Here is a 25,228-nt window from a genome sequence, read left to right on the forward strand (position 1 = left end):
GACGACTCGAAGTTAGCAGGCTGATTTCCGGTACTGTCGAATAAATAAGGTAGGTATGGATATTGTACCGTCTTGAGATCGTCACTTGTAGGAAACCTGCAAAGGGTCACAGCGTTGCGACCGCTGGTTAGAGGCAGCAGTACCAATGATGCAAACCACACCGTCGAATGCATTGTTGGTATGATGATACTCGGCTTTTGTGAGAAATTGAGCTGAACAGACAGTAGTAGCAGAAGGAGAAGAAGGAGGAAGTGAAAAATTATTCCTTCTAAATCCCTCTCAGTAAGCCCCCAAGGACCTCAATCAATCTAGAGCTGCCCGAGCGTCTAAAAAGGCATCTAGGTTTGCACGGCTATTTCCATCAAAGTCAGGTTGTGTGTTGTATCCAGTACAAACTGCCCTGTCACACAATACACTAGGGTACATACCTGTACCTATCTTACGACGGGGCTGGAGACACGAGGAATGCCTGCAACTCGACAGCAGCTGCCATTCACATTCATTCCAATTATAAAAAGCCTGTCGCTCTCCTCCGGCTTTCCCTTCAATTGTAAAAGTAGCAAGTGGGTGTAAAGCCTTGTTGGCCCCTTTTCTAGTGTCAGCAACTGTTGTGAAGAAGAAAAAGAAAGGGGGTAGGCTTCTTAATTCGACGACCCTACCCTTGATTGAATCTCCTCCCGTAACAGATGTATTTGCTTTTTCCAGGACACTATATAGTGTCAGTCAGCACATAGCTCAATCTTTGGTTTTCTGATTTTGCTTTTTCTCTTCTTTTTCTTCTTTTTTTCCTTCTTTTTCTTGGATTTCTCATTTCTTTTCTTTTTCGTCGTCACCGTATTGATGGATGGCGATGCACATACATTGGCAGCCGCAATATCATCTCCACAGTAATCTTTGGTAAAGCCGGGCTGATAATAATCACACTCGGTTTGGCCTCTCTAGAGGAATGTCCAAGTCAGCTCGCCACTCGTTCCTTTCGCGCTCTATCGATTAGAATAAGAATGTTATTTGTACCTACCTGCTTGAGGAGTGCCCTTGAAGGAAATTCGCACAAGAACGCAGCTGAGGAACCGCCCGTTTGGAATAGTAGCAGTAGCAGCAGCAACACTACCAAAGCTGGAAAGGATGCTGTCGACTGCATGTAATGTCGAATAGGAGTCATGTTTGCATTTAGTACTCGTTTTCGTAGTTTAGAAAAAAGGAGGAATGAGAGGGAACACTCTTATAACACCCGCGAAGACCCCGACCATCTATCTCTATACTGGGTTATCCTTTGAGAAACTCCTCGTGTTGGTCAGGCGATAGCCAGGGAAAAAAAATTCGTATGGTAAAAGACTACCGCCCGCAACAATTTCGCACGAATAGTAGGTCGTAAGTAAGTGAGGTTGTACTATCTTGACCTATCGCACTATCATACGACCTCGCTTGAATACGAGACATGCCTGCAGCAGCGTTCTCGGTAGTGAGTGAGTAGTACCTAAGTACACTGGTATAGTCAGGTCAGATAGCCGGGTATGCAATGCCGATACATTTTTATGTTTTTTGCCCATGAAAAAAGGATGCTACCTCTCGACAGCAGCGGGCTGGCATTTATACCTATCATCCGGTTTCGCGTCCGGGTTTCGCGTCGTTCCAGCGAATTCTACGCAAAGGAGTAGCCCCTTTTGACCGAACAGTGATGAAATAAAACACAAAAAATCGCGGCGGCAGTAGTTGTTGTCATTGTTATTGTTGTTGCTATCCATATAAGTAGTCAGCCAAACACTTTTCCATCGGAATATCAACCCTCCCCTCCTCCCGTCCGCTGTCCACACAGACTTTCACTCGAAAAATTCCAGGGATACTTTTATACCGAACATCCTACAACACCAGGAAATCCATATCCCTGCCTGTTCATGCACTGCTAGGTTCTGTCCCGAGGAGTAAGCACCGCCAATTGCAACCAAAAAGGCTTGGAGAGTTTTGTATAAGGTATGTTCGATATAGAGCGTCCTCAGAAGATCCCCAACTCTACTCGAGCTGAAGCAATTTTTCTGTTACGGCTACGCGGCCAAAGCGTGCAATAACTCATGGATAAGGTAAGCACATTTTTGGCCGACGAGGCTCTGGAGGGAGTGTTGTTGGCGCAAAAGACGTATCAGTTGAAATACGAGGCTAGGATGGATGAGCTTGGTTCAGAACTGGTGGTGGAGGAGGAGGAGGTACAAGATGAACAGTTACAGGAGGGAGAATCAGATAGAGAGACAAGGCTACGCATTCTCGAGGTTGAGAGTGCATCACAAAAGGCTGGGTCATGTGGCAAAGGAGTAGAGGAGGACATGCGACAACATCCATACTGAGGACGGAGCCGGGTGGTTGGTTTGCAAGTGCGGAGAAATCTTCAGGAACTATATGAATGAGCCCTGGAAGTTCTGGAAATCGTACTTCATGTTCATTAAGATCGATATGAATTCGTTAAACAGGACAAATAATGTTGCTGTGGTGCTGATGACTGACATCGCCCGTGTCAGATATGTGTTCGAGCATGGAGATATCCTTTTGCATGAATTCCATGCTTTATTATCGCCATGGAGAGCACACACTCATCCAGAGATCCACGAAGAAGCTGAGATGAGGGATATCACAAAGACGTAGACAAAGTCGCGTGTATCGGTGAAGTGCTGTTTCGAACCTGTCCTCTCGTTTCTTTCAATTCGCCCGTTGTGGGTGTCCGAGTCTAGAGGTTGGATTCGCTGATGAGAATCCAAGCTGTAACAATGTATCCGCTGGAGATCGGCAATTGTTCAGTTCAGAGTCACCCAAAGTCGTGGTGTCCATGAAGGACTGACTCGAGTGGTATCGTGAGGTCCATGAGCAAGATTCCACAGCTGCAATAGGCGTGTATGGCTCTCTCATGACTGTGGGCTGACCTCGGAAACCTCAAGTGGCCGTGTCGACCATTGTTTTACTGCCTCTTGGCATATCAAACTCGAAATGTCCAGGCAACTCAACTGCACGCCTTGGCGGCGCATCTCCAGAGAGCTCGACCGGCGCCTCAATGGCGGGCAACTCCGTGGTGATTGCTTCCCGTCCAGCAGGCAGTTCAATCGGCAGACTGCTCCCTTCAAGCTCAACAAGTCTCTGATTCGCTTGACGTATCAGCCTGGCATCGTCTTCATCTTCCTCCGTCACGCTCAAGTTTCGACGCAACTTGGATTCACTCGACACCTTCGCATCCTGCATTGCCATGCTCTTGTAATTTTCCACAGTCTTTTCCAGGCCGTTACGGATCTTATCGTATCGGAAGCTGGCAGCCATGTTTCGCCGGGGCACGAGAGCTTTGATGTCTTCGTGGGCGTAGTCGGAGTATCCTTTCAACCTGTATTCACGAGACGCGTGCTGCAAGTCCTTCTCTAAGGGTTGGCGATTTTGCAGTGCAACTTGCTTGAAGGACAGAATCAGTACCAGGATGAGATCGACCGACATGGTCAAGAAGAGCCGACATGTCGAAGGCACCACAAGAGGAATGGAGACAATGCCCGTCACAAAAATCGCAGGCATTCCACCTCCCACTCCCATGCCGGCGACTCCCAGTAGATTGAGCCCTTCGGCAATAGCCATGAAGAAGTCAAAGCCCAGGTGGTCCCACACATTCTGCTTCATGTTTGCAATAGCTGTTTCTGCGGAAACGCTGGGAAGACCAAAGCAATTCAAGATTGCGGTGCAGGCTTTCGCAGCAGCAGTTTTACGATGCGCAGACGCAGCGATGGGGGTGAATGCGACTCCTGTTGCCGCTCTGACAAGGGACCGATAGCGGCGCATAACTTCGTGGAGGGCTAAGTCAACTTTGAGGTCGATGCGGGTCACTTGCGCGCGGATGTATAATAGACGGACCTTGTCGAGATCGAAGGTGTGCGATGTGGTCTTGGACAGGAAAGCGATGGACTCTTCGTCGCCTGTAGAGAGTATATGTCAGTAACCGCTTTTACATAACAACGGGGCGGTGCATTCACTTGCCTTGGCTGACTGCGACAATGGCATCCAAGCGACCTCCCGGGACAGATTCCATCTCACGCCTGACTTCATCGAGTCTATCATGCAGCTTCTCTTCTGCATAGGCCTCGCACAACTCTTCATCAAAGGGGAGACCGGATCTCTTCAGCTCCTTCTTCTTTGCCATGTATTCAATGTCCAGGAAGTCATCCTTCTTGGTGGCGACGACCACGACGGGCACCTCGTGAGCATACTGCCCCACGGCTTGGAACAGCTTCTCCGTGGCGGTCTGCAACGTTCTCGCAGAATTGAGTTCGACACAAAACCAGATAACATGCAGCCGGTCTTGAATCTCTTCCGCGCTCGACTTTGCTTTGAGAAATTTCTCAATGGCCAGAAACTCGGTGTCGGTGCCCGCTTCGAAGCCTCCAGAGTCGTGCACGATCAGGTCTGGTCTACCATCAAACGTGATCTCCTGCGTCACATCATGGATGCCGCGCACTCTGTTACTGCTCGGAGTCACTTCGACGCCAAACGTTTTATTGATCAGAGTGGACTTCCCCACGCCAGTGTTGCCGCACACCAGGACACGGATGGCGCCCGGGTTTCCGTCATCAGTGATACTGCCGTCGCCCCAGAAGCCCATGTTGACGTGTCCACTCTGTGTACCGAGCATGTTTTCACGCCATTCTTCCAGATTCCGCTGCAGCTTTGCTTCCTTCGTATCGAGCGCGACGTTGATGTGCTCATCTAGCAGGAGATAGACCGAGGGATGAATGATGGTGCCCTGAGGAGCATGGTCGCAATAGCCTCGGAGATAGCCATTATTGTCGAATGGCGTTCGTTGCTTCTTCATGCGCAGCGATACGGGACGGCTGGTGAGCCTGATGCCGAATTGTTCCTGGGACCTGGATCCATCGTGTACGGAGCGCAGATCTTGCATAGTGACAGATACTCCATTGGCGGTGGTAAATGTCATCTGCACCGCGTCCTTGTCCTTGCTTTTGGACGATTTCTTCGGGAACACCACGGCCAACGGTCTGAAGACTGGACCACCGTTGCTGGTCGGGATGGTACCCTCGAGTTCAATATGCACGCCGCAGGCGATTGCTTCAAGCAACATCCACTGCAGAGGATAGAGACTCAGTCCGGCCTTGGGCGATGTGCCCCCCATGTCGCCATGACTGCCAATGAACAAGGCCTGCACGAAGCTGCGCTCTTGAGCCTTGAGATCCGTCCTGTAGAAGTCCTCAGGGTAGAGGACGTCTGCTGCCAGCGCTTTTCGGTTTTCGTGCAATGCCACGGCATGTCGCCAGTGTTGCGTCGAGAGGTTGAAGGAGGTGTCGTAGTCATCATCGGCAATGGCTCGGACAGTATCGAAGGCTCCGAGGAAGCGAATGACGGGCGCGGTCTGGAAGTCGCCCTCGGATGTCGAGGAGAGGGAGGAGAGGGAGCGGCAGGCGGAGAAGTCGGAATTCGTAGAGCGTACAGTGTTCGCGCGTTCCAGTTTCCAGTCGTGGCCAGACTCTTTGAGCACTTTCTTATAGTCACGAGCAAACTCGGGCGTTCCCGCACTCTTCAAAGCTCCAATCTGATGCAGCAGTCCCGCCACGGCACGCACTACATATGCACCGCGTGAGAAGCCGAAGAACACCACTTCATCCTTGGCTCCGCTCAGTCTGCTGCATCGTTCATACACATTCCGGATCTGGTCTTGGTATGAGTTTCCTAGGTGTAGTTTGTCTTTGAGCAGGAGATCGTCCGGGCCACCAATGCCGGGATAGTAGAGCGGCACCTGCACCAACGTGTCGCCCGTGGCGGCGTCGACGACTTTGCCCGATTTGATGCTCGAGTAGATGCGGTAGACATTGGTCGGTCGGTCGTATTCTGCTCCCGCGGGCCTTTGGTCAGTGCCGTCTACACAGATCACCAGGCGGGTTGGAAGCCGATTCAAGCTGCTGAAGGCGCTGGAGGGATCCTTCTCCATGATGGGGCGAGGAGCATCCAAATTGCCATTTACAGGTCATTCACAAGTACTAGTCGTCTGGCATGTCAGTGACCGAGTACAGCAGCAGCGAGAGGAGGAGGAGCAGGAGGAGGAGGATGAGCTTCAGATTTATTTTGCCCGTCTGCCTGATGTCACAGACATGGATGCACCGCCGCCTCCCAAGCCCTGGTTAGTGGGCGTGGCATGCCCTTTGCTCGGGCTCGGCAGCATCGCACGAGGTGGTAGGGATCAGAAGGCCGGTTGGTTTTAGGGGTTTTAGGTGCATGGAGAATTGGAGATGGAGGCTGCAGTACAGGTAGGTAATCATCGGCATTGACAGAGACCCCATATCCGCGGGGCCAGCCTGAGCGGATGTTCATTCACAGCGCATGCGAGGGATCGGCTTTCGACCATCTCGAAGCGGTTAGAAGTATGGAATGTTTGGTACAATGGGATGCAGCAGGCAATAGGTGATACAGAACACAGATGTTGTTACCTGAATTACCTACTGAGCTGAGCAGCTTCGGAGTGCGGTGAAAGCATCTCGACGCTCACGATGATGACGACTATGACCTCCTCACTGGGTACAGTACTGGTTGTTGGTTACGGTGATGAACCCTTTGTCCACATCAGGTGCTTGAGCTGGAGTGGAATCTCTGTTTACGGTATGCGCATGGCCATCTCTGGTGTGCGGATGCGGTTCTTCAGCTCGATTCCGCGCAACGGATGCTGCGGTGCAGGCTGCCTACAGGGAAGGACATTCCGAGGACTGCCGCTTTGGACAGTTGGGTGGACGAAAGTCACGAAAGAGGATGGGCGGGCGACTGAGAGTCAGTTGGTGGTGAGGCCGGATCAGGCACACTGCCGAGCGAGCCCTTGCTGGGATGCTCGATGCGAAATACGAACTCTCTCTCTGACTCCCTCGTAAGCTTGGCGGGGGACATTGAGAGGACACGAAGGACTGGCACGTCTATGTGTTTCGTCATCCCACGGTGGAGCCATGTATGCGCTGGTTCGATATGATGACTGATGAAGACTGGAGTGTTGTCGTAGGTGTTTCTGCCTGAACACTACATGTATGCACGATACCGGTACAAGCTCCGTAGGACATGATGTTGGTGTTTTTGCTGTACAGTATACCTGAGGCAGGAAACAGTCAAGTCTAGACTGCAGCAGAACACACGCTAACTTTAAGACGCCGAGCCCTAGGTTCGAAGATTGCGTCCAGGCTTAGGAGGTATTAGCCAGCTGCAGTCTGTTCTTTATTTACCACCAATACCTGACCGACCTTGAGTAGATCTTGCTAACCTACATGTAGGTCTCGTCGTCTCGATATCCGTCCGCCTGGTGATGATGATGATGATGACGGTAGCCGGTAGGCTGTAGCGACTATTGATGTGCAATCTTCTTCACTTCCATCTCACCGCAACATCGGACTTCTCACCTGACGTATCGGGCTATTTCGTCCAATCATTCGAACTCCAGGAAGGCTGCAGCACCGCTGACCGGGACGTGGTCACGGCGAACTTCCGTTTCCCGCTCAACTCTCTATCCCTCCCACCACCGTACACACGTAATCAAGCCCGCTTAGAGTGCCATAGCCGATTCTCAAGCAATTCATCAAGACAAAAACCATGGCTGGCAACCGCACAAGTGTTGCATCTACAGAGACTATGCCGAAGAACAACTTACAGGCTTCTATAGAGTATAGCACGAAACGACAGAGACCTGTGGTGGGTGCAATGACTGCTGATCTGATGAAGTAGTGGGATAAGATAAGATTGTGCTGGATTCATTGATTCCTTACTCTCTACTGATGTCTCGAAGCGCCCATCGCTGGGTCAGGTAGGTACCGTTCCTGTATATGTGAGTTCGTCTGAGGTTTTGCATATGCGTTAGTCAGCCCGAGTGGCCTACCTAAACCAAGCTCCACACTATCACGGCAGCAATAGCAATATTGCGATAGGTATACCTAGGCAACTTTCACTATTTCCAAATTTTCCCGTCATGCACCGCCACCACATGCTTCTCTTTGGGATCGTACATTCTTCCTTCCACATATGCAGTCATCGCATCTCTGTTGATGCGTTGCAAATTGCTGATGGTCGCCTGGGCAAACCAAGCGACATGTGATGTAATGAGAAGATTGGGTACTGCTTCCTCCCCTTTACTCAGATCTGGTAACAATGGCGTGGAACCTGGTCCACCTGGCTCAGTATCGAGGACGTCTGTTGCCGCTCCGGAGATCCAGCCCTCTTTCAACGCTTTGGCCAGTGCAGCCTCATTCACAATCCCACCTCGCGCAACGTTGATCACGAGAGCGTCCTTTCGCATGGCCTTGAGCTCTGCTTCATCGATCAAATTGATGGTGTCGGGCTCGCGCGGGAGAACCAACACAATCGTCGAGCTCTGCTGAATGACCTGTTCAAACGGCGTCCTCCCCTCTCTCAGCTCCCGAGCTCCTCTTCGGTCGGCAATGAGCACCTCCTTAAATCCAATCGCCTTTGCTAAACGCTCGATATTCTTGCCGAGAGCCCCATATCCCAGAATCCCGAGAGTTTCCTGCGTAATACCCAGAGGAGGACCACTCGGCCAGACTTTCTTCGTCAACGAATTGGTCTGACGCCATTCGTCGGAATGTTTGACTGTGTGGTCCACAACACCAATTCTTTTGCGGCTCGCCAGCTGTAATGCCAAGAAGTGTTCCGAGACCGCATCGATATTCGCACCTGGTCCGTTCACGACAGAGATGCCTCGTCTGGCGCAGTATTCCTTGTCGACCCATCCCATGCCCGTCGCGAGGATTGCCAAGAGTTGCATGTGGGGAGCATGGTCCATGTCTGAAGGCTTGACATCAATAATGTTGGAAATAACAATGGTTGCCGGTTTGATGCGCTCTGCGATCTCGTGGGGCAGAGTTCTGGAATATACGTCGATTGTATGTTCAAAGGGTAGTTCTGCGAGCGGCATATGCACCGCTTCGAGAAAGACAATGTGATGTTTCTGGTATCCCGGTGGTAACTTTGGGGGTTCCTGCTTCAGCCAGCCAGTACTGGTATCAGGCGGATTGGAGGCCATCGTTCTCTACTCGGTTTGCGTGACGAACACAATTGTGTAGGGTCTGGATAAGGTCAAGGTCGCCTCAATACCCTTTGCCAGAATGTTCAGACCGTGACCGTCCCCTCTCAGTATATGTAATCAGGGGTACTGGTCTCTAGAGGGGGCTGGATATGTCCAGCCACTCTCGATTTCAGAAGTGAAGGTCAGTGAGTGAGTGAATAATGAATTCATTTTTTCATGTTGTCGCGCCCTTCGAGTGATAGACCAAGCCGAGATCGGCCAGTGTGGGCGCCCACCTAGCCGATAACAGCTTCTTGGCAGTGTCCCAATTTCACCTCATTGCCAGTTCCACCTCTTTCGGTCAACATCACCGACTTCACTTCATCTCACTTTCCATCAACATTACTAGGTATCACTATTCGAACCCGACCAGTGTCATGTCTGAGGTGGAAAAGGACTTCTCACGTGCTCTGTGGCGCCGGCCGCGATAATGATCAGTCACCACCATCTTCTACTTTGGCACAGCCCGGTCTGGTACCAGTGGATGGAATGCACCACCTGACAACTCGTAAAGTATCTTCATGGCGAAGCGAATCCACGCCTGGCGCTTGGTCACCATGATTTAAGTATCCTCACAAATATGAATTTCAGCCGTAAAGGTTATGTACGCCATCCTGATATATATACATTCGATCGCTACGCCTTCGTCCTCGCTACTCGTGTGCATCTTATCTCAGAGAAAAGATAAATCATTGTGAAGCATGGCTCTTCGACTCACTATCACGGCAATCCTTGCGGCCGTTGGCTGCGCAGGTAACCAGCAGAACGCCGTCGTCTTTTCGGGCCCAGGTATGTCGCATCATGAATCTCACGGTGGTCAGCCGCTTCCTTGGCTAGCCCGGAGATGCCACACACTCGCAGGTGGTGGAGGGGAGCTAATATCAGGCAGGCCAGTACGAAAAGGACCAAGAATACCTCGCAGAAGCCGATACGGTTTCAGAAAAGCAGGTTCCCTTCGACCTGTGGTACCCAAATGGGAAAGATGCTCCTCGCTGGCAACTAGACGTACGTCTCGATGTTGGCCCTGTTCCGGATAGCGACATTCCCGACGCACAGAGGCTCAACACAGTCTACGACTTTGTCCTTCCCGGTGGCCAGAACTTGGTCGAAGCTGTCGCGGCCAACAGTGTTCACTTGGATCAAAAGAACTTTTGCGTGACGATTCTCGAAACGCCTTTGCCATACAATGAAGCGAAGCGATACAACCCAAAGAAAGAAGTGTGTCGCATTCCTGTTATCAAGCCTCCTCCCCGCTGTGGTACTAACATACATCTCAGGAGAATGCGAGTGACTGGAGCTGCGGCAGCGTATTCGAAAGAGAATGCATGAAAACCCTCTCAAGACTCGCTAGAGAGACCAAGCCCGGTCCGGACGGCTGCAGTTTGTCCCACGTCGAATTTTCCAATATCAAGCAATGCGAGTGGATTTTCATCAAGGGCACTCGTACACCGACATTCAATCTTCTCAAGCCTGGTTTGGATCTGTCTGGAGGTTTCGCACACATTACTTCGGATGTGTATGAGGGAAGTAACTCGACCCTGATCGATATCGCCGAGGAGCGAATCCACATGGTTGCTATCGAATCGGGCAGTACATTCACGCCACTCTGTGTGCGAATCGCCGACAAGAAGGAGCAATGAGGGAAGAATCATTCGGCTGTCGAGTGATGATACTGTTGAGGGTCGATGAGTAATGATTCTACCAAGCGCAAGATCGACATGAGTGATTTCGTGACCAGGAAAAGGAGGATTGCGTGGGCCTAGAGTTGAGGTTTTGGTGATAGCCCAGCACGATCTGTGAGACTCGGGCTGGGAGACTCTGGCAAAAGTCGTTGATCTGCAAATGAGCTAGGTGAATAGTGTGCAGTTAGTACCTAGAGTCTGTCTTTGCCAGCAAGGGTTCAGATGGATGTGCGTGAGAGGAGACAAGGGAGAATGTATCATACCACTACGATCAACCATTGCATTCGCACCGATGTCCTCGTTAGGTATGCATGATTCCCAAGCAGGACCAAACATATATAGTATGGTCGAGGTGAAGTCTCCAGCGCCGCCAAGACAGAAATGATCGGCAAGGATGCAGTTGGACCCTGCTTCGAAGCGTCCATTGGGCTGTGCCGGAAGTGCGTGCTTCACATGGAATCGAAGCCATCCATAGAGGACGCTGTTCTCTCCTATTCCCCATCCCATCCACTTCACTTCCTTTCCGAACCAACTACATTACTTCCAACCTTGTACCACTCATATCACACCCTCATCGCAGTTGTCCAGGACGTTGACACCCTGAAGATGCGGTATCTACTCGGCCGATGATAGCACGTCTCGAAAGATGCGACTCCGACATGTTGCACAATCGAGTCTGGTCCGCATTCATCGCCGCTATCCATGGACCCGTCACATCACCACCACCACCCTCCTCTTAGCCGCCTTCTGGCTGTTCCTCATCCACTCCAAAGAACGGACGCTGTCCCGATCACACATCCAGTCATGTGATTGGAAGCAGTGGGAAGAATGGCACTCCGATGCTACTCCTCACCGATCAGTCTTCATTGCTGATCCGCAGCTGGTGGATCCTCATACATATCCGGGGAGACCATGGCCTCTGTCCAGTCTGACCGAGTACTACACCGACCTGTACATGCGGCGACACTTCAAGCTGATCAACGAAGTGCTGGATCCCGACAGCATCGTCTTCATGGGAGACCTCCTCGATGGAGGTCGAGAGTGGAGTACGCAAAAGGCGAAGGCGTTGAACAGTAAGCAGAGGGAGGTGCTGATCAATCTGTTGATTCTGGACCGAGACAGGAGGGAAGGACAGCGACTGCTCGGCGATGGCACTACCGATTTGAACAGGTTCGTGCCCGGTGAGAATGGGAGGTGGAACAAGTGGAAGCAGGGGCAGTGGGATATCGAGTACGACCGCTTTGCGAGAATTTTCCTGGACGAAAAGCAACTATACCCCAATGCGAACCGTACCTTCGAGCCTACCTGGGAATTGCCGGAGAGCCCTGTGAGCATCATGAATGGTGCTCGCAACATCACTTGGCGAGAGTATGCCACTGGCGGCACTAAGAGCAGGGTGGTGAAGATGAACCTGCCTGGCAACCATGATATTGGCATCGGCAGTGGAGTTCAGGTGACTGTAAGAGATCGTTTCGAGACTCGCTTTGGAGAGGCGAACAGTGTGTATGTGCTTGGGAACCATACATTTGTCAGTCTAGACACACCTTCTCTGAGCGCATACGACGAATACGTGCCGGACGTGGGCGAGGTCAGTGAGGAGCGAAGGACACAGTACTCCCACATTTGGACACCAACGAACGACTTCTTGAACGGCTTGGACAAGAGCGGACCAAAGGCTGTCGCCGATGAGCTGGAAATGATGTTCCCTGGATCGCATCCTCGGAAATTGTGGCCGCACGATGCCATTGAGCATAAGGATGATAGAGGCATCGGGGAAAAATTGAAGCCGGCAGCAGGTCAGCTCATGAAGCGCGGAGACGATCAATGGCAACTAGTATCCTCGCCCACTCCCAAGAAGCCCACCGGACCTCAATTGCCCGTTGTGCTGCTTTCCCACGTTCCTCTCTATCGCAACCCGGACGTCGATTGCGGCAAGCTGCGAGAACGAGGCCGATCCATCCCTCTGGCCGCCGGCTACCAATACCAAAACGTCCTCACGCCCTCACTTACCAAAATCATTGCCAAGAAGGTATCCACAGCAGGCGATATTGCGCACATCTTCTCTGGCGACGACCACGACTACTGTGACGTGACACATCGATTCAACGTCGGGCGCTACGACGTCGACACGAAGAAGGAACGCGCTGTGATGCAGACGGTGCGGGAAGTCACCATTAAAAGCTTTAGCTGGGCGATGGGTGTCAGGAAGCCTGGCTTCCTGTTGGTCAGCATGTGGAACCCCGTCGATGAGAAGGGAAAGCATATCGGAGAGTGTATGAGTGGTATGGACAGCGGCTGCAAGACAATCCAAACCGAGCTCTGTCTCTTACCGGACCAACTGAGCGTTTTCATCTCCTACGCGCAGTTCCTCGGCCTTACTACTCTGGTTCTCCTGGTGCGTGCTGTCGTGATCGGCATTCGAAACTTACCGGACACAGCAGATGAGGACGAGAACGAGCTCCATGTGGATCTCAATGCCGTGCGTGAGAAGATGGGGCTGCCTCGATACACTCCTCGTGGCAAGCCTGGTGGTCGCACGGGCTCCATCAGTCCTCGAAAGCCTTCGCCCAAGCGAGACGAGAAGTTTGGTGGCAGAGGACGAGCAAGCTCCACTTCTACAGGCTCAGCGAATGCTTCGAGCACAAGCAATCAACATCTCAGCGTTCAACGCTCCTACAACGCTCGAACTCGCACCGTATCACCAGCAGCTGCAGGCTCCTTGACACCCAATCACTCCGGCTACGTCCTGCCCAACCTACACGAAGCCAATGGGAGAATAAATGGTGGAGCTGGCCTCATCGAAAAAGCGGGTTACTACCCTGCCATGAGATGGAGAGATCCCGATGAAGACGAGGAGAGCGACGAGGAGTCACATATGGGGAGCCAGTACGGTGACTTTGACAGTCAGGCCAAAGGAGGCAAATTGGGCAAAAGAAGGCCGAAATCTCGGGCTCGGAGGGCACTGGATGAGTTTGTGATGAGCGTGGTACTTGTTGCAATACCTGCCGCGTTGTGGTATGGATTTTTGATCAGAAATGGGTGACAGTACCACTCTGATGAGATTGGTATAACCGGTAGCAATTCGTCTACTCTGAACACTTTTTGCCATTTCACCAGCTTCGAACCGTTCTCGTTCTGTTTCCATTGTGCTTTTGCATTTCTGATCAAACTCCGCAAGCGTCCGTCCGTAGACATGCGAGAAGCCCAGATCACTAATGTACCTCATGACTACCTACCTTACGTAGCTACCTAGCGTAGTAACACTAGCTTGTATATTCCAATAATTTTGAATGATAATAATATTCTTAAGTGATCAGAGCAGTCCATCAAGAAAAGAAAAAAAAAGAAAAAACAACATCCCATCAGTCAGATGCATAGGTTACTCAGCAAGAGGGAGAAATGACAGAGCGAGAGGAATTTACATCATTTTTCGTGATAGGTAATATATTAATAGTGCACGCAGTCTCTGATACATCAATTCATGATTCTTCCCCAAAAATTTAAAAAATACGGAAATCCCCTTCGTTTGGCCTAGGTAGGTACCTTACCCTCTTGATCATCCTCGACGCTTCCACATTCCCATCATTCATCATTCATCACTCATCATCCAAATCCTCAAACCTGTTCATTCACAAACAACCCAGCCATACCCATACCCGTCCCCAAACACATACTCGTCAGCAGCACCCTCTTCTTCCTTTGTCTAGCCTCACTCAACCCCGTAACAATCTGTCTAACACCCGTCATACCAAACGGATGACCAAGAGCAATCGCACCACCTCTCGGATTCATCTTCTCCCAATCCAGACGCAGTGTATCGCGACAATACACAGCCATGGAAGCAAACGCCTCATTAATTTCCACGAGATCAATATCGCGATGGAGATCGAGGTGGAATTGCGCGAGAAGTTTTGGAATGGCGATGGAGGGGCCGATGCCCATGATGCGTGGGGGCAGACCGGCGAGAGTGGTGGCGACGTATTTGGCGAGAATGGGTTGCTGGAGTTCGAGGGCTTTGGAACGTTTCATGAGAAGGAGGGCTGCGGCGCCATCTGTGACTTGGGAACTGTTGCCGGCGGTACTGCGGTTACCGTATTGTGGAAAGGCACCGGGGAGTTTGGAGATTTTCTCGTAAGTGGTGCCGTAGCGAATTTCGTCTTTGGAAATGGTTGTTTTTTGGCCATTTAGAGTGACGGTGATGGGGACGAGCTCGTCTTGGAAGAGGCCTGCTTTATCGGCGGCTTCGGCACGGCGGTAGGACTCGGCTGCATATTCGTCTTGCTTCTCACGGCTGATGTTGAACTCTTGGGCGACAATCTCCGAAGTACCTATATGGGAGAGAGTCAGTACACCCGTTTCGTGAAGGCCCGGGCTGTGATCAGCCATCCATACCACCCATGGGAATCATGCAGTCCTTGGCCTCGGCATTGGCCATAATCTCATCCGCAAACGGTCGCTCCAGTCGGGGACGGTTGTCACTGAGCAGCTCTGCGCCCACGGCAATTCCACACTCGATGATGCCTGTTTGAATAGAGGTGGCAATGTGCTGCGTGGCAGTGAGGCCCGAAGAGCAGAAACGGGCACTGGCAGAGGCAGCACAGGTGTGAGGAAAGCCTGCTGCCAGGGCTGCTGCTCGTACGTAGTAGGCGGCGCTGCCCTCACGAACATTCCCCAGACAGATATCTTCCACGTGCTTGGGATCGAGATTGGAGCGGGCATTGACTTGCTCGAGCAGCTTGAAGACCATCTCGTCGAGACCCGTGTCTTTCATGGCACCGCGACCAGCCTTGGTCAGAGGAGTCCGGATCGCAAGCGTGATGACTACATCGTCGGGGTTCTTTTGGGTGATCTTGTCGACAGGACTGGCCAGAGGATTCAACTGGGATACAATCTGGGATACGCGCTGGGCTGCCATTGTTATGAGTAGATTAGTAGTAGAATTGATAAAGACTGATGAAAACAATATGCAAAGGAGAGATGATGTTGGCAATAATGTACAAGGCTGGAGTCAAAGGATTGGCCTCGGTTAGATTCTTCGCCTCGGTCACCACCTGATGTTTGCGACTTTTCTCTTCGCTTGTTGCATGTCACGAATGCTTCGTAGCAATTTATATCTCTAAAAACTACCTGCACATCACAAGCATGATGAAGATGGGAATTTTCCTTGCTGAAATGGATCAAGTGGATGAAACGATGCATCTGTTGGTGCAGCACCACGCCAGCAAGTGAGTAAGCAGGATTTCTTTAGCGCGTCAACGGACAAAAGACATATGAGACAACACTAAAGATGATTGATGTTGATTGATGTGGACATGGGCTGCTCACGCATTGCTACTCGTCGTAAAGTGCCGTGAATCCATCCACCGTATCCGTCGACGCATCCACCATACTCATATTCCATGCTGTGTGATGCTCGCTCTCGCCGAGTCTTGTCATTGCATCGATCCACACTCCATGTCCACGTCTGTCCATGACCACCAACATAAACAAGTTCACTCCATTGCCTTCGCTCATCTACAAAACAGCGAGCGCGGCGACAATGCCAGCAGCCAGAACGGGAGCGGCAGTCTCAGCGGCACCTCCATGAGAAGTGGCCGAGTTGATGGCGGAAGAAGCCTTGGAAGCGACGTGGGAGGTGGCAGAGTTGATTTCCGAGAGGACGCTGGAGATGGCGTTCGAGGCCGATGCGGTGAGAGCGTCGAGGCTGCTGGCGGCAGAGGAGGCAATGTTGGCAGTAGTGGCAACTTGGGTGGCTGAGCTGCTGAGGACGCTAGCCTCGCTGGAAATGCTCTGGAGGGCGCTGGTGGCATCGGCCGTGGCCTCGCTGAGGAGAGAGGAGATTGCTGCCGCCTGAGCAGAGACGAGGGCGGCCGGGAGGAGGGCGGCGAGGATGTACTTGAACTGCATCTTGTCGATGTGTGTGTGTGTGTGTGTGTGTGTGTGGTGGTAAGGAGTGGTGAGTTGTGGTGTGGTTGATGTTGAAGAGGGTTGTGATGATTGCTTCAATGTGTGTGTTTGTGTTTGTTGTGGAGGGAGAGAGAGAGGGAGAGAGAGGCGGCAAGTTGATATACAATGGTGGGTGTTGCCTTCCTTCCTCCAGTCACGCGTGTCGCGTGGCAAGAGGTAGTGGCAAGAAGTAGTGAAGCTCACTTTCTCTCCACCACCAACACAAATTCACATCCCACCGGCAAGTCACCCAACCGCCACTTCTTGCCCTCCGCCTCGAGCCTCCTCAACACCTCGCGCACTTCCGCATGATCGATATAAAAGCCCGTATTCGCCCACGCCACACACCCACCGTGACTGGCCATCCCCATCCCCTCCACCTCCTCTGCCACCTGCTCACCAAACAACCTCCCTCGCAATTCCGCCTTTCGGACATACTCCACCGGCGCGCTCTCCATGACCTCTTTCGCGAACCGCCTCGTATCTTCCAGCTCCACGAGTCCGACGCCGCCGCCCCCCGTTCCGAACACTCGGCCCACGGCTTGAATAGCAGCAGGGTGAGCACTCAACACGCCTGCATATCTCCAATCGCGAAATGTATCCTGCACGTACTGGATCAACGTCGTGGCAATGCCGAGGCGGCGATAGGACTGCGAGACGACCAGTTGTGTGATCCAGACGACATGCACCCACTCTCCCTCACCGCAGGATATCTTCCATTGACTGGCAAAGACATGGCCGATGAGGCGCTCTTTGTTGTTGATGAGAGCACGTACGCAAATCGAGGAACAGGACGGGTCGACGGGGTGTGGCAGGATCTTGCGTTTCAGAGTTCGGGGTCCCATGCGGACGCGATTGTGGCTGGCTGCCCAGAAGCCGTAGTGCGATGAGAAGAGGGCGCATGCTTGTGAGACGTGGAAAGGGGTCAGACGGTGGCTCTACGAGTTCAGATGGATCAGCACTTCGACACGATTGCAGCACCGGGAAGAGGGAGCATCAAGGTACGGGAGTCACTTCATAGACCACCGCTGGCTGTCCATGCCGAGCCACCGGAGTGCCCGCTTCGGAACCTTTCTTGCCTGATTTCGCATCCACCATCCTGATCGTGTTCGTGGTGACAATGAGAAATGTTCTGGAGATGCGGCCCGTTGTTGCTGCTGCTCGAGAACTGCCTGGGAGGAGGATGGAGTGGGTGGGCGGGAAATGTGACCCACGCTGGGCATGCTTTTCAAAAGAAAAAAGTCAAGTGGTGCATACGGCGGGCAGGTGTGGAACCAGGTCCACTTGTATAGAAAAGTTACCAGCTTCTGAACCCTCTTGACTACCCGACCTTTAGGTATTCCAGCCTCGACACCCTGTGGTCTGCATTCCAGCGGGGACCAGTACAATATACTGTAGCTATACCTCCATCTCCATTTGCACCGACAGGAAAGTTTGACAAGTAGTACGCGAGACCTCGTCCATGTTTGATCATTTCCAGACGTCCATGCTCTGGTGGCTGTACTGTATGTTGGTACGAAAAGCTGCCCCGACTGTTCAGGGAAAGGTTGAAACCCGGCCTGACTTCCCAAGAGCACCGAGGCAAAAAGTCTCCTCTTCTGCAGGTGGTGGTGGTATGGTGTGGACATGTGCCAGTCAGAAATACAGAGATACGGTAGGTCGCAAGGGATGAAAACGAATCCTCATCACGAGCTCGCTGATTTCTGCATCGGCATCGGCAGCTTGCTATTCGGAGGGAAACATCTGCATCCATCTGTTAGCGACGTTTGCCCAAAACAAAAACAGAAACAGGAACAATAAAATATCAGTCAGTTCATACCGATCGGGGAAAGTGGGATTGTTGCCCCACCACTTCGGAAAGGTGACATGTGGGAGACTAATTCCCAATGCCATAATGGTCGACATCAGTTGGGAACCACAGTCCAAGCCCACCGCTGTGAGATAGTGATATTTCCGCCAAAACGCCGGGTGATAGTGGTAGATGTAACCCATGCTAGAAGACGACATTAGCTTTTTCTTGATCTTCCTCTTCTTCCTCTTCCTTCTTCTTTCTTTTTCCTCCTTCTTCCAACATGGAAAAAAGACCTGAGAGCAAAAATCAACTTACAAAATCAGCGCAAAAATAAACGAAGTCAAAATGCTTGTCGTTGGGTAAATGGGGAACAGGCCAATGCCATAAAACATCAGCACCGGATTGCAAACGTGCGCCAGATCCCATTGCGGCTTCAGGCGTTGCACAATATAGACTGCAAGCACCGCTGCGGGCCCAACGAGGAATCCCCAGTATACCCACGCATAGATGGAGTCTTTGGCAAAGAAGTTGGCGGGGCCGATGATGCCCCAGAGGACAGAGGTCGAGTAAAAATTGCGCGACTGCGCCGCCTCCCAATTCACCGACTCGATGGCGCCCGTGAGCGTCGGAATGCCCACGGCGCTGATGACTCCTCGCATGACCGCGAGGTTGACAAAGGGTCCCAGCAGAGTGCCCCAAACCTGCCCGATGAACATTTCCGTCTCGGGGATGCGCATATAAAAGCCAAACTTATAGTCAATCACCAGGTTGAGACTCTGCAGGAAGATCTGTCCGCCATAGGTCAAGGCGGTGAGAACAGCAATGGGATCTCCCTTGAACATTGCTCCCGCCACGAGCTCCGACAGAATGTTCAGGGGCAACATCTGGTCCGATATGCCGAGCACGATGCCGCCCGGAAACATGAATCCGAATGCGATGAGGACCATAGTGAGAAATCCCCACCACGGAAGGTGAAAGCCGCCGCCATAGATGGCTCCCAGGGAGAGTCCGATGCATGCCCCGAGGAGAGTCATGTACCACCAATGTGGCACACGTCGATGTTGAGACATCAATTTGAGGTAGGGATCGTCGTACTCGTCTCGAGCGCCGTGTCGAAAGACATTGCAAAGGCTCGCCCATGATTCCTTACCATGCCATAGCGCAGCGTACACGCAGGCTCCCGTGAGACACGCGAAACCCCAGAAGAAGTAAAACACATAAGATATACTCCAGTGCGGCTTCGAGTAAGCATCCCTATTGACCACAACACGTGTGGTGGTTAGTGAAAACTCGTCATGTGATATGCAAAGTCAGGACGGGAATACACGAACATGGCGGTTTGATTCAGCAACAAGTCACTCGTCAGGACTCGTGACACGTTGTACTCATTTCCCTCAGCATCAAAGGTTGCGGACGACATGGCTTCGAAATTCTTCGCACCGAGTACGTTAGTGTAATAGAGAATCGGGTAGAAGATCCACACGGCGAAGAAGATGCCAGCAAACTGGTTCATCGAGGCCCAAAAGGGTGTGTACATGGAGCGCAACGTGCCATTGATGTAATTCCAATCCAGCGTGAAATCCAGGATCCCATATCCATAATTCCCGCTCCCGAGTACGTAGGCGACCGGATTGCCGTGGCCAGCCCAGCATAATAGAGGCAGTGATGTGAGGAGCGGAAAGATCATCTGCGGAAACCATTGCCAGCAGAATGCTGCTAGCGTGCAGTAACCGAAGAGAATCAAAGAGTTCCTCGTGACGGACGGGTTGCGATGCATGGCGTTGAAGAGTGCAACACTAGGCAGCACGCCGGGATAATACAATTTGGGGGGTCGAACGAGGAGGTCCCGAAAGATGCCCGCGAAGCCATAACCGATCAATTGACTGGAAACCAGAAACAGGATGCTCCAGATGGTCCCGATCCTGTGGTCATAGTACATCTCCAGTGCACTCAGAGGCCCCAGGCCGTAAGCCGTGTGACAGGAGCCCCAATATGCAACCACGACTAATGCGTGCTCCTTTGCATTCCATGGACCCGGATTCATGCTCCAGCGGTAACCAAAGAAGGAGAAGTAGCGCTTCGGCAGATATTTGGACATGAGATCTCCCGATAGCCAGGCCAGCAGCTGAATCACGTAGCTCGAGACCGTCTGCTGATACGGCTTGAAGTAGTAGAGTGTGCTCAGAGCGCAGCCAAAGGACACCCAGACGGTGCTGAGAACCCAGAAGCGAAAAGTCAGGATGGGCTCCCTAAGAGTGGGTTAGTCAGCTTCAGCGTGTGCATTCTTTTGACACGCTCAAAAGAGGCCACTTGCGTTGGGTCATTATGGAGGTGCACAGTTCTGGCCACCATCGGCACTGGATAGTCCTTCAGTCTGGGATCAATCACTTCGTCATGGTCATCGGGCACATATATTGGTGTGCTTTCGACACCGGAGTCCTGCAACTCTTCTTGATCAATATGCCCGTGCTGCTTCTTTTCATTGAATTGAGTGCTCATCTCAGACCCCGCATCCTTTTCAAGTGGCCCAGATTCCTTGGGAGCAGCAGCAGCCATGATGAGGTTGCGAAAGGAATGTCAGTTGGCAAGTCTGGGAATGGATGGTATCAGAAGAATTTCTTTTGTCAACAAGATGGATGACTACAGCGCTGGGCTGCAGTATTATTGGAGGGAGAAGGCCTCTCTCTCATGGCCAGCAAGAGTCTGCAAGACAGGGAGCATGAGGTAGGGTTATCACAGCTTCTTACGCTACGGCGTCCTAGGGAAACATAGAGCGCACGAGAAAGAGTATTCCCCAGCCAGCTCCATGAGTGGAGTGTATGGTCAGGGGCGGGCCGTGATCTCCACGTCTAGGATGTGGCGCGATCCTGGAGTCTGCTAGATTCTCGGGTCGCTCATACACTTTTTGATTCGCAAGGAGGCTGTCCATGTTGGTGAGGCCGCTGAGGTGCGGGTGAGAAGTGATATCATCATCCAGCACTCGCCCTGGTATAGACCCGCCGCCGGCCTGGCATCGACGTGCCGGAGGTCACCCCGGAGCTGGAGTTTAGAGTGCTTCAATGCATGCTTCATTTGCGTGTGATGGACGATTGGATGGGTTCGAGGTCCATCTGCGTCTAGGCATCGCACCGTCCGACGTTCAGACGCGGTGACAGTTACCTCGCGGCGAAGCGGGTGGCAAGAGTCTCGATGGTCGTGGGGGTACACCAGTGACCAGTGGTAGATGAGTGCGAAGTGAAGACGAGAGTGTGAAGTGAAGGAAAGGGAAAGGTGGGTGGCAGCCGAAGGTGGCAGTCTGGGCGCGTACGATGGCCTATACCAGGGCGAGGCAACAGCAGCGTCGCGCCAGTGGTGGAGATGGCATGGCACATGTAGTGTCCAGGCAGTCCAGTACGTGGAGGGAATAATAAGAGATGCGGCGTTTTTTTAGCAGAAAATCCAGCGTCGAGCGATATAACCACTCCGTAGTGGAAGGTCAACGCGACCAAGGCCCCACCCATGCCGCAAAGGGTAAGCGCAGCCGATTGTTTACTTTCAATGTTGACGTGAATCGATGAACAGACTGCGCGTCGCGTGTGCCTGGTCCATGGAACATTTTACACGCGCACATCGACAATACGACATTCCATCATGCCTCCTCGAACCAAAGTGCACGCCGCCGCAGGAGCAGCCGACAGCGAAGATGAATTGGACGTTCTCAGCACCAATGCGCCCAAACGAGCGACTACATCCACCGCGAAAATGTCCAAGGCGAAGACGGCAGTCCGACGAGTGAGCGCGAGCAAGGCGGTCGCCACGAAGCGGAAAGCTGCGACGCGACAGCCCCGAACTGCGTTGAAGGACAAGACGAATCTGCAAGATGGCAATGAGACGGAAGAAGTGGACGACTTTGACGCCGACGATGCGGCCGTGAAGCCCAAGGCGAAGCGCGCAAAGACGGCAGCGACGCGCAACAATGCAAAAGGCCCTCCGGATGAGGTCGCTGCGAGAGAGCCCGTGAAGAAGGCAACGGGCGCGAAGCGAGGACGCCCCGCAAAGAGAGTACCTTCACCGGAACCCATGGTCACCATACCGGAGACACAGCCTGATCCGCAGTACATGGAAGATGTAGAGCAGTCGATTGAACTGGACCCCGAGAACATGGACATTGAGAGGGAGCCAACTCCGCCCCCAGCGCGCAAATTCGCACAGCGCGCGCCTTCAGTACCGGTCCAGCCTCTGCTTCCACGGCCCAGTGCGCGTACCGATCCCCTGCAGCCACGACCCAGCGGGCGCGCCGCTTCAGCCCAGCCATCATATCCCACTGCACGATCCAGAGAAGGGAGTGCGAACGCGCCCGAACGACGGGGCGGTGATCCGGAGCTGCGCAGACTACTTCATGACATGACCAAGAAATACGAGAACCTGCATCTCAAGTACGAAAGCCTCGAGGACATTGGGAAGAGAAGTGCAGAGAGCAACTTTGAGAAGCTGAAGCGAGCCAGTGATCAAAAGGCCAAGGATGCACAAGAGTTGATTGCAGCGCTCAGGAAGGAGCTTGCGGAAGCAAAACAGTCGTCCTCGTCGGCATCGTCAGAAACCACGGGCATGCAAAAGCAAATCACGAACCTGGAGGCTACCAACGAAAAGACTAGCGCAGAATGCAACGCGCTCAAGGAGAAGCTCAAGGTGTCGGAGAACGAAGTCAAATCATTAGAAGCGAAATTGAATGCGGCACGGCAACAGATTTCGAACACGGCACAGGAGACGAAGATGCTCGAGGCAGCTGCCAAGAAGAATAGCAGCATATCTGTTAATCAGTCCGAGTCACAAAAGGAGGCCAAGATGAAGGAGAACCTCTATGCCGATCTGACCGGCCTCATCATCAGCGGTGTGAGGCGACATGAGGGCGAGGATGTGTATAACTGCATACAAACAGGCAGGAATGGGAGTAAGTCGATGCGATGCTCGTGTCTTTTTTGAAGTTTTTGCTGCGATGCTAACAGAGAGACCATCAGCGCTGCAATTCCACCTTTCGGTCGGCAACGATGCTACGACTCCCAACCCCAAGACGCCTTCTGGTCTGAGCCACGAAGAGGCCGAATTTGCATACGAGCCGGTACTGGACGAGAGCCGCGATCGAGAATTGCTGGAGCTATTACCAGACTACCTGAGCGAGGAAATTTGCTTTCCGCGCAACCATGCTCAGCGCTTCTATGGCAAAGTGGTTGAAAGCATGACGAAAAAAATTGTCGTCGAGGACGATTGAAGTCGGTATCCATCACACGGTTACTGTTTGTTGGGTATGGAGGGAGAAGAAGTAGAAGGACTACGGGTCAGCACGGGAGTTGGACGAGAGCTCAGGTATGCAAGGAATCACGACGACAGGCGGAAGCACGGCATGATTTGTGGCGTCAATGTTTTCGGTGTTTTGTTTGCCGCTCGTTTCATTTCCCTTTTTTCTTTTTGAGAATTGAGATACCTCCTAGAATGCGATTGTTTCGTCACCAGGACTCTAGACTCGAGTACTTCTTTGTAACAACACCTCACAGTCTTGTTCATCACAAGTGGGAATTTCTTCCCTGTTTGAAAGTCTTTCCTGTCTCGAAGTATGTACAATTGTACATAGTGCATGAGCTGGGGGGGTTTTTTTCCACAACACACTCCAGACTTGCTCTTCATCGTACACGTTCGCCGCTGCATGATGATACAGGACATATATATTTCCACCTATCATCTATGTACTTGGGATGGGGAGACAAGGAAGATCAAAATCCCAGTCTGGGAATGTTGGAGTTTCATCAGAGACAGAGAGAGACGGAGAGAGAGATCTAGAATCGAGATGCCGTTGGAAGAGGTAAGGTCAGGTAGGGTATCTGAATGGTTAGAGAGCGAGTACATATTGGAAAGTACCTAACTAACATCTGATGTGAGTATCATACCTGGTATGAATCTGTTGGATGTACAGTAAGTAGAGTAGAGGAGTAAGATCTTATGCTTGGCAAGTGAGGATTTGTCTCGGTCTCGAAAGAAACTTTCTTCACTTTGCGGTTTCACACTTTTGACACCACGCTTTTTCTCCACATTTCATGTGGTTTATACTCTCCAGACGCCACGAGGACCGTCGTCCAGTCTGGGGGATCCCTAGCTTATCTGCTTGTTTTACCAACAATGGGATCCTAGCCCTGTGCAGAGGGGGAACTCCTTTTCTTTCTTCAATAGAAGAATACGAAGAACCATTTGAACTAGCACTTGTGATAATGAAGATTGATCATCACCAGAAAAATAAAAACCAAATCAAATTTCGGCAGTACCATTCTCGAATAGGGCAGTGCAGAGACTAGAGCGAAAAAAATAAGAAGTCTAAGTGTAGGAGGTATGACATCCGGGGATATTTTAACCGATCAGAAAAAAGTATTTCTCTCTCGCTCAAATGAGGGCAATATCAGCTTTCAAATTAAGCCTTGAGGGAGGATGGTCTAACCGTACAGTGTGGGTACTATACTCTCGACGTAGTTATACAGTAAGGTACGTACTACTTGTTCTTGTCTGTTCGAGAAGAAATGTTATTTTATCCTGTATCTGGGAATGAATGGGATATGAAGTATCTTCTTCCTACCGCAACTTTCTCTCTCTCTCACACACACACACTCTCTCTTTCTCTCCTTTCAACCTTATTACTAGACGACGACCTCCTCTTTCTACGATTCATACTACAACAACAACAGCATTAAAAGGAAGCGAATATAA

At 51.9% G+C, this 25,228-nt stretch overlaps 8 protein-coding genes across 8 annotated transcripts; 2 read left to right on the plus strand and 6 right to left on the minus strand.

Moving 5' to 3' along the window:
- Positions 1-2,355: 2,355 nt before the first annotated feature.
- Positions 2,356-5,959, minus strand: SEPMUDRAFT_133108 (uncharacterized protein; the record flags this gene model as incomplete). Its single annotated transcript, XM_016902545.1, has 2 exons — positions 2,356-3,935; positions 4,054-5,959. The coding sequence occupies 2 exons, from the start codon at positions 5,957-5,959 to the stop codon at positions 2,920-2,922; spliced, it is 2,922 nt and encodes a 973-aa protein (XP_016762047.1). The 3' UTR covers positions 2,356-2,919.
- A 1,768-nt stretch (positions 5,960-7,727) lies between these two features.
- SEPMUDRAFT_149052 (2-Hacid_dh_C-domain-containing protein) lies at positions 7,728-9,212 on the minus strand. The gene has a single exon (XM_016905309.1). The coding sequence runs from the start codon at positions 9,035-9,037 to the stop codon at positions 7,946-7,948; it is 1,092 nt and encodes a 363-aa protein (XP_016762048.1). The 5' UTR covers positions 9,038-9,212; the 3' UTR covers positions 7,728-7,945.
- Positions 9,213-11,290: 2,078 nt separating this feature from the next.
- On the plus strand, positions 11,291-13,978 carry SEPMUDRAFT_149053 (uncharacterized protein). Its single transcript, XM_016905310.1, has one exon. It carries the CDS (start codon positions 11,408-11,410, stop codon positions 13,802-13,804), a length of 2,397 nt encoding a protein of 798 aa, XP_016762049.1. The 5' UTR covers positions 11,291-11,407; the 3' UTR covers positions 13,805-13,978.
- A 233-nt stretch (positions 13,979-14,211) lies between these two features.
- On the minus strand, positions 14,212-15,676 carry SEPMUDRAFT_133111 (thiolase; the record flags this gene model as incomplete). The annotated part of the gene is made up of 2 exons (XM_016902546.1): positions 14,212-15,089; positions 15,154-15,676. The coding sequence occupies 2 exons, from the start codon at positions 15,674-15,676 to the stop codon at positions 14,377-14,379; spliced, it is 1,236 nt and encodes a 411-aa protein (XP_016762050.1). The 3' UTR covers positions 14,212-14,376.
- A 599-nt stretch (positions 15,677-16,275) lies between these two features.
- SEPMUDRAFT_116939 (uncharacterized protein) lies at positions 16,276-16,668 on the minus strand (the record flags this gene model as incomplete). Its single annotated transcript, XM_016901297.1, has 1 exon — positions 16,276-16,668. One exon carries the CDS (start codon positions 16,666-16,668, stop codon positions 16,276-16,278), a length of 393 nt encoding a protein of 130 aa, XP_016762051.1.
- A 239-nt stretch (positions 16,669-16,907) lies between these two features.
- On the minus strand, positions 16,908-17,621 carry SEPMUDRAFT_41979 (uncharacterized protein; the record flags this gene model as incomplete). Its single annotated transcript, XM_016908849.1, has 1 exon — positions 16,908-17,621. A coding segment is annotated over one exon (714 nt), but the record flags the coding sequence as incomplete, so codon positions are not given.
- Positions 17,622-17,963: 342 nt separating this feature from the next.
- SEPMUDRAFT_65322 (OPT superfamily oligopeptide transporter) lies at positions 17,964-20,998 on the minus strand (the record flags this gene model as incomplete). Its single annotated transcript, XM_016909713.1, has 5 exons — positions 17,964-18,450; positions 18,527-18,700; positions 18,815-19,753; positions 19,831-20,744; positions 20,810-20,998. 5 exons carry the CDS (start codon positions 20,996-20,998, stop codon positions 18,393-18,395), a joined length of 2,274 nt encoding a protein of 757 aa, XP_016762053.1. The 3' UTR covers positions 17,964-18,392.
- Positions 20,999-22,087: 1,089 nt separating this feature from the next.
- SEPMUDRAFT_149055 (uncharacterized protein) lies at positions 22,088-24,018 on the plus strand. The gene is made up of 2 exons (XM_016905311.1): positions 22,088-23,429; positions 23,497-24,018. Exons 1-2 carry the CDS (start codon positions 22,130-22,132, stop codon positions 23,745-23,747), a joined length of 1,551 nt encoding a protein of 516 aa, XP_016762054.1. The 5' UTR covers positions 22,088-22,129; the 3' UTR covers positions 23,748-24,018.
- Positions 24,019-25,228: the final 1,210 nt, after the last annotated feature.

The sequence above is a fragment of the Sphaerulina musiva genome (genome assembly GCF_000320565.1).
Source record: "Sphaerulina musiva SO2202 unplaced genomic scaffold SEPMUscaffold_4, whole genome shotgun sequence".
Classification (NCBI taxonomy): domain Eukaryota; kingdom Fungi; phylum Ascomycota; class Dothideomycetes; order Mycosphaerellales; family Mycosphaerellaceae; genus Sphaerulina; species Sphaerulina musiva.

Bases quoted from the DNA above. Each gene is read 5' to 3' on its own strand.
- SEPMUDRAFT_149052 (XM_016905309.1), bottom strand. From the start codon at position 9,037: ATGGCCTCCAATCCGCCTGATACCAGTACTGGCTGGCTGAAGCAGGAA.
- SEPMUDRAFT_149053 (XM_016905310.1), top strand. From the start codon at position 11,408: ATGCGACTCCGACATGTTGCACAATCGAGTCTGGTCCGCATTCATCGC.
- SEPMUDRAFT_149055 (XM_016905311.1), top strand. From the start codon at position 22,130: ATGCCTCCTCGAACCAAAGTGCACGCCGCCGCAGGAGCAGCCGACAGC. The intron at 23,430-23,496 runs GTAAGTCGATGC...AGAGACCATCAG, and splicing joins ACAAACAGGCAGGAATGGGA to CGCTGCAATTCCACCTTTCG.